Source organism: Oculina patagonica, chromosome 4 (assembly GCF_052425735.1).
Source record: "Oculina patagonica isolate OP01 chromosome 4, crgOcupat, whole genome shotgun sequence".
NCBI classification, from domain to species: Eukaryota; Metazoa; Cnidaria; class Anthozoa; order Scleractinia; family Oculinidae; genus Oculina; species Oculina patagonica.
This window is the reverse complement of record NC_135761.1, coordinates 49,204,634-49,216,794: the sequence shown is the minus strand read 5'-3', so window position 1 is coordinate 49,216,794 and position 12,161 is coordinate 49,204,634. Positions and strand designations below refer to the sequence as shown.

Here is a 12,161-nt window from a genome sequence, read left to right as displayed (position 1 = left end):
ATTATAATAGCTTTTTAAAACAGCATAAATTCTAGAACCAGAGGATATATTACTAAATAATTTTCCCCTTATCACCAATTTGAACATACTACTACTAACAGTAACTGTAGATGCGTAGCTCAATAAATTAAAATGACTGTACAACTGTTACCGTAATCAGTGGTACATGAAACTAGTTTAAATACCCACATTACAATCTGTAATTATTAATAATAATTGATATATGTACTTATCTCAGTCCCCTGGACCATGTGCAGTAAAATAAAATTCCATCATTGGCATAATTTTTGACAAAGTAACATATCACCCAGGTAATAAATCTCTTATTAAATGGCTTTCTAGTTATTTTCGGAGGTTGCCACTGGGATCTTGCAGAAAATCAAGTTTACACTGAGTGCTGCAGTTTTATGCGACTGCTAACAACAATTTTTAACGCTGTACACCATTTAGGCATAAATTAAAGTGGCCTTATCCAGCCACTGCATCGCACCCATGAATAAAACAAATAAAAAACAAATCATTTATAAAGAAAGGCCAATTTGTGATCAAAAGATAAAGTGGTTATCAACTGGCATTCAGTGTTATAACTCTCGCATCCATACATATGAAAAAAAATAAACAATTATAAAAATAATATTCTCACATGTACAGTAAAATGCTTAATATAATAATGCTAATTAATTTAAATTTGTCATCTTCTAGCCTAGCATTTGTGTTACAGCATGGTATGAATTCCATGACTGGGAGTAAGATTCTAGCTTACTCTCATACACCAGGAACTGACCATTGACAGTATACATTGACATAAAATTTTGCTTTTCCAACTCACAAGCACGAGTCAACAAGAGCCGATCCACTAAGTTGACTCTCGTTGTCTGACAGATCTTGCTCATCGCCAATACTTCCTGGACCTTGATTTCCCCGCCACACAAAGGAATCGTCTGTAGAACTGTCAACCAAAAAGACACAAAATCATTTTGTTGTTGTTGTCATTCCTTGGCAAAGATTATGCTTGCTGTGTACAATGTTTAGGTGGACTTGTAAGCAACACATGCGGAATGTTTAAAAGCGAAGTTATCGGATTTACACGTTTCATGTTTTGTTGCAAAACAATGTTTTCTTGCAAAACTTACTACTTGCTGAAATGGTGAAAATTTAGTAAGTGCCAAGCTTCAAATAAGCACACACTTCGAATAAGCACTTACTCTTAATGTCCAAAAATGCAATAAACACACAGCGCGCTTAATCGAATAAAAACAGTATTCAGGGAGTGAAACAGAATGAAAGCAGCTACAATATTGGTCAAAATAATTAAATCAGTAAACAAACCGCAGAGATAAGGACCTGTATGTAATACTATGTGTCCCATCTGTTCCCAAATTATTCATACCTCCCTCACAGATGGTTTTTTGCTTTGATGGTTGGATTTGAAGAGTTGTGTTAACCTCTGTGCAGTTAACATGCAGCACATTGGTTGAGGTCACACTAAGCCTTTTTTTACTATAGTAAAGGCAAGTTTACTATAGTAAACGCGTTTTGCAATGTGACCAGCTTTTTTTAGTTTACCATACTGTACGTTTAGTATGTCGCGTTGGCAATGGCGGCAGGATGAAAGCAAAGTTTACTGTAGTAAGACTCCCTGAAATGATATGGTTTATCGCGTGTTTATCTGAACTTTGTTGTTTTAGCCGACAGCTTGTCTTGTCGTTTGACATTCATTTAGCGAACATTGCGCCAACTTTGAAGCAACTCTAAGCACGCAATCTTCAACTCGAAGCACGCGACCTTCGTCAAACTTCGACTTTTTAAAACGTAGTGAGCCATGTCTGACAACTTCTCCTTCAATTCAAGGTAAGGGAAATGTAGATTTATGTCCTCTTAAACGGGGCTTCAATTCTAGCAATGTGAGATACTAAAATGCAATGGCTCGATCGGTCCTTAAAATAGATGAGCCGCAATTTACCTGTGGGCTAGTTTACGATGTTAAATCCACCGTTTCACTTACAATTTCAGAATCCCACCATCACATGGTTTTGTTATACCTCCTGGTGGCTTTCCCAACGACCGTGTGGTTCAAAATGGACCGTATCTATTCGGCAGGCAAAATTATCCCTTATTTGAATCGGAGTTGGCACCAGCAACACAATTTTCACTGAATACGGTGGCCCCTCCAGCAGCATTCCAAAACTATTATTCGCACGCTGAATTTGTTTCGAGCCCGGTTCCGAGAGAAAGTCTTCCAACAGGGCGAACAAGCAGCCAAACAAGAGAAACTTCTAAGCCTGCGTCCGAGCAGTCACGCAATCGCTGGACGGACGGAGAAGTCAAGCTCCTTATAGCGATTTATGGTGAAGAATTCAAGAATAGAGAAAAAGGAAGAAGCTTGGAGCCTATGTGGGACAAAATTGCGGCCAGACTTGTTGCTGAAAGTAAAGAATTCAACAACTTCATTTGCGACAAGTCAGCGAAGAATTGCCGAGATAAAATAAACAACCTGAATAAGAAATACAAAGCCGTAAAGGACAAAAGTAAGATGACTGGGGAGGGGAGTGACGACATCAAATCCTTTCCAGAATTTGACGAATTAGATCAACTTTGGGGTACAAGGGATTCTGTGAACCCTAAGTACGTTATAGAGGCAGGAACACTGCAGTCCACTCCCAGTCCCAGCACCTCTGCGGCTGGCGCAAGTAGTGGGGATAGTGGTCCTTCTACCAGTGGGGACAGTGGTCCTACTGCCAGCCAAGACGATAGTGAAGGTTCCGAAATAAATGAGAATTCTCCACTATCCTCTGCACACACCAGGCGTAGAAGCAACACCGAAAAGGGCCCCTGTCAGCAGCCACAAGGAAAACGAAGTCTGCCAGCTGAGGCTGACCTATCAGATGAGGCATTAGAGAGGTCTGAAAGGTTATTTTTCAAAAGTAAAAAAGGGAAGCAGCCGGAAGCCAACAAAAAGAACAAATCAAAATCACGGAGACGCGAGAAGAAAGCTAAAGAAGATGAAGAGCAAAAAGAGGATGATTTCTACGCCGAACTGATCAAGGCACAAACAGAGGCGTTAAAGAAGGCAGATGAAGAAAAAAAGCAATTATTTGACTACCTGAGGGAGTCGGACAACCGCACCCAGGAATTAGTCCTGGGTGCTATTCGAGAGCTTGGACAAATTTTGAAGAAGTAACTTTTACCAGACTTTTGAATTTGTATAATTAGACATGCTAGTTCAGTTCCAGTTTGACAAAGCTGATTTATAGATAGAAGTCACATATTTACCAAGAAGAACTTGGACAAGATGGATTGATTTGTTGATCATTATTTTATTAAGGCATGGACTTTGCTTTTTTTGCAAAACAAAACTAGAAAAGTATGAACCTAGCACAAACAAGACATGTAATATGTTACACGAGAGATGATAACTTCGGTTTAATCTGTGTTACTTTTCAGTGTACACAATTTTCTTGTGTACCTGTTTACATGGTTATATATAATCAATTTAAGAAATGAGCATATCTTTTCGGTAAAACGCGCTTAATAACCATCAGGGAAATGTCCAACAAAATTTCAAGAAGAATAAATATTAATCAATACAAATCAACAAAAGAATCGCTCGTATTGTTTTTCAGCCTTATTATTTTCCTTCCTACGCCAAATAAAACAAGGAGACAACAAATAAGCAAACTGTAGATGCACTGCACTTAGTATCCGAATATAATTCAGCCACCATTAATTAAAAAAATCAAAATTTCTTGGATCTTACGTTTTTGATTTTTCAATCAAATAATGGATCGAATCCATGTGTAACTGAATTGTCTTGACAACAGTAACACATTAAAAATAGTTCATTAAGCAGAGAGGAAAGCAGTCAGTGCTTGACGAACAATCCTCCCCTGTCCGACAGCAACAGGTGCATTACCATCGTCATCATCATCGTCGTCGTCACTAGAATAATCGTTGTCATCTAGCTCATCGCCGCGCAAAATGCAAATATTATGCAGAATGCAACAGGCCAGTATGGTGCGGGGAACTTTGGACGTGTTTTCTTCTAACGGCTTTAGTAAGCACCTCCAGCGACATTTGAGTTTTCCAAATGCCCTTTCAACGATTACTCTGGTCTTGTTTAAGACCTTGTTGTACTTGCTTTGGTCACGATTCAGCTGTCTGGAATGTGGATAGGGGCCAACCAGCCACGGAAGCAAAGGATAAGCCGAATCGCCTATCAAAAGGGGACGCACTGATACTCCATTGATACGTCTAACTGGTTCCGTTAGAATAGAATTGTTTTCAGCCAACCTGTATAGAGAACTCAATCGCAAAACTCTAGCATCATGAATAGATCCAGGCCACCCTGTACTAACATCTATGAATTTACCATCAGCATCCACGACACCTTGAAGATTTATTGAGTAGTTTTGTTTCCTGTTAAAGTAGTCCTCGTGGTTAACGTGAGGTGCTTTAATTGAAACATGGGAACCGTCTATTGCTCCAACTGTGCTTGGGAAGCCAGCAATATCCTCCATTTTTCTTATGGCTTGCGTGACGTCTCTGATATCCTCAGGGAACTGAATAAATTCGTTCTTATGACTAATTAACGCTTCCATAAAATTTTCAACTATTTTGATGACGGTTGATTTCCCTTGCCCAAAAGTGATTCCAGTGGTTCTGTATGAGTTTCCTGTTCCCAGTCGCCATAACGCAATACCAACCCGTTTGGGCAGAGGAATGGCTGCCCTTAACCGAGTGTTTTGCCTTTCCATTTCTGGCCCAACAAGCTGACAGATGTAATCGAATGTCTCCTTAGCGACTCGAAAGTCATTTTTCCACAACGTAGACAAGACTGGGTTGCCGTACATTTCTTCAAACCATCCCTGTGGTCTTGGATAAGCCCATGCCGCCCTCGCGCGTCTTGCCAAAGCTCTTCTTTGTCTCCGTTCTCGTAATCTGGCCGTCAGTCTAGTTGCAAGTAGGGAATTGGCAAGATTACGTTGTTTTCTTTCGCCGTGAAAATAAAGTGCCAGAAACCTAAATCTCTGAACTTTTCTAAGCGCAATAATCAGGAAAAGAAGAGCTGCAATCGAAGCGATCACGCGTTCGGGATCCATGGCGGATTTCTTGTCACGCGAAGGGAAAAAGAAACATTTGAGAAACGTCTACTGTCACGCGAACGGAAAAAGAAACATTTAAGGAATGTCTATATGTATTCTCGTCTGTCGTCTACTCGAGATTTGAGTGACATACTTATGTCAAGGCGCCATATGGAAAGTGTTAGAGTCGACTAATTGGTTTCACCTTGGTAAACTTTGTTTACCTTTTTTTACCATAGTTAACGCCTTTTACCACAGTAAAAACCCAAGTGTGACCTCAACCATTGATAAGCTCACTTTACTTATCTGATTAGTTTTTCTCTACCTTATTATGAAACATGATACATCATTTGCCTTTCAAATTTTTTTAACTAAAACAGATGCACACAGCTTCCAACTACGATAAGGATCATACAGTTTCCATGGTAACAGCCTTTACGTTGGTGTTAAGTTTCAGTACACCGGCAAATACAATCTGATTTAGAATACCGTATATGATACAAAGTTCGGGGATGCTTGTTTAGAAATTCCAAATTAAATCCCTGAAGGAGACCAATCTAGACATAGCTCAAGCAAGCTGTTTTTGACCCTTAAAAGATACCATTTTCATGCCTATTAACTTTTTGTTTCTTCTTGTGTATCTCTATGTAGCACCTTGACGGCTACTTTGTAAATATTAGCATTCTGTCCTGAACACCCCAGGTGAAACAAAAAACAAAATACCCCTAAGGGAGAGGACCAGCATTCCCATCACTTTCATATGCGGCCCTGTTAGGGGTAAATTCCAACCAGGACATGAAGCTAAAATGTTGATGAACGACAAGATGCTCCCATGAAATTACAAGTAGAGCAACATTAAGAAAAAAGCAAAATTGACAGTGACATTGGCGCTTTTTTAAGAGGCTTGTAGGCAAAATAGCCTTGTTTGTAGATTTACCCATTGTATTCCCATCTTGTATTTTGTAAAGACCATTCTCGTGCGTTGAACAAATGCAATCTTACACTCTGACAGTTAATTTTGAGGTAGAAAATTGCTACTTTTTTTAATTAGTTAATTAATACAAAATAAGAATAATTCTCTCCATGTTCTCTTTGTGCCCGCTCAGAATAAAGGAAAACACGTCTTAGCTACTTCAGTTTTTAAAATATTCTGGGGAAGCATGCCCCCAGACAGTCCCCCTAGGAAGGTGTCTTCTTAGGTGTCACATGTAACTGATTCGCTCTCCAAAATCAAAGTCGAAAACTCACTCTGTGCCAACAAATCAACTTGACATATCCAAGAATAGAAATATTTTGGAGACACAATTACAAAAACACATTATTTTATATTATGCACCTCGGACTCAAACATTTCCGTTATTAACAGTGGCTATGGACAAATTCAAAATTCCGACAGCGACATACGAACCTTTTGAAATAGTGACGTGAAAAGATTAGAAATTCAGACAGGGGACATAAAGACCCCCCCCCCCCTAACAGGGCCTCTCATATGGGAGACCCCCTCCCCCCTTCCCACACTGCAACTTTTTACAATAAAAGCACCATGATCATAGCTACATAGTCTGACCATAAGAAAACAGCAAATTGGTAAAATGCACACTGGCTTTAAAGTGAAACATTTGGCCAAACATTCAAGTTGTATCAGGATACAATTTTAATAACAATAACATATTTATAAGAAAGAGATTTAAAACACATGCTCACCAGGCCTAATTAGCTAGGTAAGAAAAAAGTTTCAAAAGTTTATGTAAACCCTCACTTGGGGCCTGGGTTTACATAAGAGGTTTTGAATGCCCCCAAACTAACCATAAGAGTGATTTTATCAGACTATGTCAACAAGAACCAGCCATTTTCAACATCTTTCTTAAAAGAAAGCCAACAAAAGTTAAAACCCTATTTACATAGCCCGGTACAAGGTCAATCAAAATGCAGCTTTTGTGATCAAAGTTTTATAAATAATGATGTTAATGCTTGCCCTACCTAAATCAAAAAGAAATTATTGAAGGATGACAGATTTGGGGGAGACTTATCATGAAACACCTTGCCCACTGAGACACTTTGCAATTTAAAAGAAAAACTTGTAAATGAGATGCAATCAATTTAAATGATTTTTTTTATTGAGTTTTTTTGCACCGCAACTTTATTTGCTGTCCGAAATAACTATTCAGTAAAAGTTTACGGTTCTCCCAATTAGTTTGTGTGGTCAAAATGCTATCAAAAATTCACAAAGAAGGAATTACACCAAACAATTGTTTCTTAACCTTTGCATTCAAAACGGCTACTAAGCTGTTTATAGTGTTAATTTAATTTGTTGTTATCACTGATTTTTATCCAGCATATTTAATATCGTCTGTAGTTATCCTGAAGCTAGTTTACTATACTGTACTTTAGCCATCTGGAAAGTCAGTTCTATTAAACTGTCAACAATTTGACACCTCAGTTAAAATATTTCACACTTCCGAACATTCCATGTGTAAAAGACCGCAAAAAGATTTCATTACCGTTTTAGACCGGGGAAAGGAAAAAGATAAATTTGGCCGCTTTGCGAAGATTACAACTACAACAAAAGTTCCACAGGAAAAATGCTATTCGATTTCCATAAACTTATCAAGAACTTGGCACTGAAACAGCAAATTTACTTTCAAGAACAGTCACATTTGTAAACACAATACCTGCTCGTTTAAAATGCGTACCGCATGGGGAATTTTATTTCGAAGTTTACATCGAAATCTGCGAGTATAAATAAATAACTGCGTTCTAAAAAGGGCTGCTAACTATCATGTTTTTACATATCTCCTAAGCTTTTAATAAGAAGCTTAAGTTTTCCATATTGAAGTTGAAATCAATCACCACAGAATTTATATGTCTTAACTCTTGGGTTTAATTCTTGGTGTTGGAAAACAGAAATATTATAAACACCACGAGATTAACAACAGATCGCACGTGGAACGAGCAAAAATACAGCATTGGAAATAAAAAAATGCCACCACAAACTACGAGTAGTAAACTAAATTTAGAAACTCGATACACGAAGTTCCGTTTCAAAATTAGAACCTCTTGCGTGTTTATGTAAGGAGGTTGAATGAATGATAGTGCACTTGCAGGTCTCGTGAATATTTTAGCTTATCCCTGCGGTTGGAACAATTAACAGCAACAAAATTTAGAGTTTCTAATCTAGATCTAAAAGTATCCTTCACTGATTTGTGAAATCTCTGCTATAAACATTAATTTAATCAAACATGAATTCAAGTTCACCTTTCGCCGCCGTGCGTGAGCGAAATCAAATGACATTGGTTTTCGACCTACCTTAATAATGGTGTATTTTCCATAACTTTCAAGCAAATTATATTTGCATTTTATGATTAAACGAACAGTCGAATGAAAGAGAACGTGAGAAGGAACAATGAGAAAACACAAAAACAACTCCGAATTCTATACGCACCGCAGTGAGCCGAAGGCTGTACTAGCACTTCAAGCTGAACTCGCAAAGGTCCCACATAAAATTCAAATTATACAAAACTCATGTGCAATATAAACTAACCTTCCCATGGAACTCACACTAGCTGTCTCTGAGCCATATTTACACTGCAATATAACAACAAGTGACGTTAAATCCCATTAAAAAAAATTCTGCGCTGTATTTAGCCGTTCTTTGAAGTTGAAATGCTTCAACGACCGAGATCAACTTCCCCGCATGAACTCTGTCCCGGACTCTGTGCAAATCAAAACAGATTCTCCCCTTACCTTTTCTAGCTGATTGGCGACGTTTCGGCGTTCTTGTTCCAGTTCTCGAGTAAGCAGTTCATAGTGAGCTTCCTGTCAAACAAGACAAGAAAAGTGGAGTGTGTTTACAAGCTCTAGATCGCTAATTAAGTTCAGTTCTGGAACGACAAAATATGGAAGCTAAGTTCGTAAGGTTGGGGTATCATACCAAGTACAACGCTAATCCGACCTCAAATTCCACGAATTAACGACGACAGTTACAAATCCAAGAATTATAATCAACTAAAAAAAGATGCTGATGATTTAAATCACATTAAAATTACGTAAAACGACGAAATATAGCTCACCTGTTGACGAACAGAACGAAGGAGGTTTGCAGCGGAGTCTTCGCTGTAATCGCGTCCACGAAACGCCATCATCGATACGAGCTCACTTTGACAAAATAACACGCTTCTACCAGCGAAATGAAGCCAGTGTCTTTTAACTTCTGCTTTAAAGAAGGTGTTTTCAAAAGTAGAACCGAAAAGTCAGATTAAAGTGCCGAAAAACTCGAAAGAATCCGTTCCGAACGAGATGTTTTCCGGCGCGGTGACAAACAATTGTCTTTCTGACCCTCCCACGGGTTTACTGGTTTTCAAACTTGTCAGTCAAATCACCAGTTGCCATGACAATATTTCCCGCGTCGACCACGTACAGGAAAGAAAGCCGGTCGAAACAATGGCAGCGAATATTTCTTTTTCCGCAATAAAAAATCGATTACATCAAAAATCTTTCATCCAAAGCTAACGATCCTCGTAAACATAACAAGAGGAATATTAAAGAAGAAGAAGAAATGACGGATCATTTTACTTTTCCAAATTGTCTTTTCATCTTTAGTTCATTTCTGTTCGGCAAAGTTCTCAAAGTTTTTGCTGACTATTTTCGCGAAGGCTACATTTCTCAAAGCGTGAAAAAAATATTTATTGGCCTTCAAAGTACTTGTGAGGTAATATGCACAATCATGATCAGGACCATCTAGGTGGCCAGAAAATATGCGGACAACAAAAGTGTTCTGACAAAATACGTCACAGTCTGAGGGATTTGAATAATATTAATTCAACACAGACTAAAAAAACCCTTAACTTTTTTCGTTCGGAGTTCTGTAAACATTTCTCCCACTAGAGAGAAACATGCAAACATGTTTAGCTTCAAGAACAGCGACAGATTTAAGATGTCGCCTTGGATCTATGACATGATTTCTGGGTAAAAGATAACTTGTTGTTTAATCGTATGTATGACAAAAATGTGAAGAAATATTAAATAATTTTTCCAAGGTTTGACTTAATGAAAGGGACGACTCTTTTAATTTGTATGTTGGCAAAAAAATTAACGATCAGCCAATCATGAAATTGAAAGATCTAACAAATTAATTTAAGCAATATAGCCATGCGTGCGCAACAAAAGAATTCATTTTGCGTTTATATCACCAAATTTAATCTAGACACTGCCCTAATTGGCGTAAAAATGCTAAAAGGTCAAATGTTTTGTTTGGGAGAGGCCGGTAACGCAAACAATTTTCGCTACATGATTTCTTTCAGTTTACGCTGTTTACGCTTATAAAAATGATTTATTTCATCTAAATGATCAAATAAGCCATTAAAAGTCATCACATTAAGCGAGCAATGTCGCATTTTGCAACTACACATAATTTACCGGGGTAGGGTAGCGTGGAAATTAAAATTCCTCGATCATATTTCGTACTTTGATGTTTTAAAGCTATAATAATTGCTGTTTAGTAGACTAACAGCGATCGTAGCGGAAAGAGGCTTAAATTTGACTTCCTGGGTTTATTTTTGAACTAAAAAGTACACGAACAAAACTATTACGAGAATTCACGGACAAAATTGTCTGTTATATTAATATTGGTTTTGCGGTATTGTGAGGCATTTCAGAAACTAAAGATCCATGAATATTCACATATATAATTCCAATATAAAAAGTAATAAATATTTGTAACAAAGCAGGGCCAAGTGTGGTCTACAATAAAACCTTGAAATCAACATCAGTACACTGAAATATGATGCGCATGCAACCTTTATATTGGCCTTGAACAGATCGAATAAATCTTGTAGAATCGATCAGGGAAATATATTTTTTCTGACGTCAACATGCACTGAGGAGACATGTTTGATCGCCTTTTCAAAACACCGGGTCGAACCAAGAGTTAATATTGTAGAATTAAAGTGTGAAAATTCACTTTGGTGCTTTTGTGAATGCTACTCACGATATTATTAACTTGGAATAAAATTATAGGGCTCATGGAATAGCATGGTACGTGCAAGGAATATTTCTCGTAATATTATGTACAAACACCCATTCAGAGAAAGGGATTTACTTGTTTGGCTATGAATTACTTGAAATGTTTGCTTTCTAAAGTCCTTCGATCAAAAGAAATAGAACCCAAGTTGTTTACCAAAAACAGAAAATGTCACTTTCAAAACATAGCTCCTATGAAATAGGCGTTCGAAATCTTGTGATATTTTCTGTTCACCGGAATCTGTTTGTACTTCTATCTTTACAGATTGTAACAGCCCTTGTTCAATAGTTTAACGACACTAAAGCTGTACAAAAGACAGGAAAACCGCCGTGATAAACTCACCTTGCAAATCTCGAAGCTTGTTAGAATTATAATGGCGTGATTTCCTTCACATTGGCTTCGATTCCTCGGCGATTGTCACACGAATCACGCAATGACCACGAGCCGAAGTAAATGTCACTTTGGCGCGAAAATTTCCCGCGAGATTGCAAATTCCACACCAACAAAAATGGCCGCAAAATGTTACAGGAACGTATACAAACCTCGCCGCAAGCAGACGAGGAAAGTTATGACAACCAGGGTCTGTCGACGTAAAGTACTCAGAATATGCAAATCTATTGAAATTATATGCAAAAGTCCGACGTAATAAAGCCGTTTATTTTTATGGTTCACTTAGGACTAGCCAATAGGCGGTCACCTTGTCGAGAAATGTTAGGATATTGTCTGGATTATTAATTCCGTCTTCTATCACCGATTGTGATATCGCTTATCGTAGCGGGTCTGAACTTCACGTAAGGAATGTTCACTTTTAATTTTGGCATGCTGATAAATCCCATATTCACATATCGACCAAAGGCTAGTGTTTTGTTTTGTTTTGTTTTTCTAACCTTTCTAGGGCAGACAGATTTTTCGCCTGTCTTCGTCAGCGAACCGGCTGAATACAAACAATTTCGCTCATGCATAACTCGCTAAAAAGTCTGACAATAGACGGACTAAAACGCGATCGATTGTACTGAAGCTGACCAGAAAAAATGGAGAACCTTTCAATTTTGCAATTTTGC

At 38.0% G+C, this 12,161-nt stretch overlaps 1 protein-coding gene across 2 annotated transcripts in view; it reads right to left on the bottom strand.

Moving 5' to 3' along the window:
- The window catches only part of LOC144650375 (uncharacterized), a 45,728-nt gene extending 34,039 nt beyond the window's left edge, over positions 1 to 11,689 (bottom strand). Inside the window, exons 1-4 of one of the 2 annotated variants that reach the window (XM_078510032.1) lie at positions 9,152 to 9,472; positions 8,826 to 8,897; positions 8,623 to 8,666; positions 830 to 949 (exon numbers count right to left, since the gene is read on the bottom strand). In XM_078510032.1, the coding sequence (XP_078366158.1) occupies positions 830 to 949; positions 8,623 to 8,666; positions 8,826 to 8,897; positions 9,152 to 9,223 (308 nt within the window). In that variant the 5' untranslated portion in view covers positions 9,224 to 9,472. Of the gene's footprint in view, positions 1 to 829; positions 950 to 8,622; positions 8,667 to 8,825; positions 8,898 to 9,151; positions 9,473 to 11,442 lie in introns of those variants that run through there. The other variant, XM_078510034.1, reaches the window with a different exon arrangement.
- Between the last annotated feature and the right edge of the window lie 472 nt (positions 11,690 to 12,161).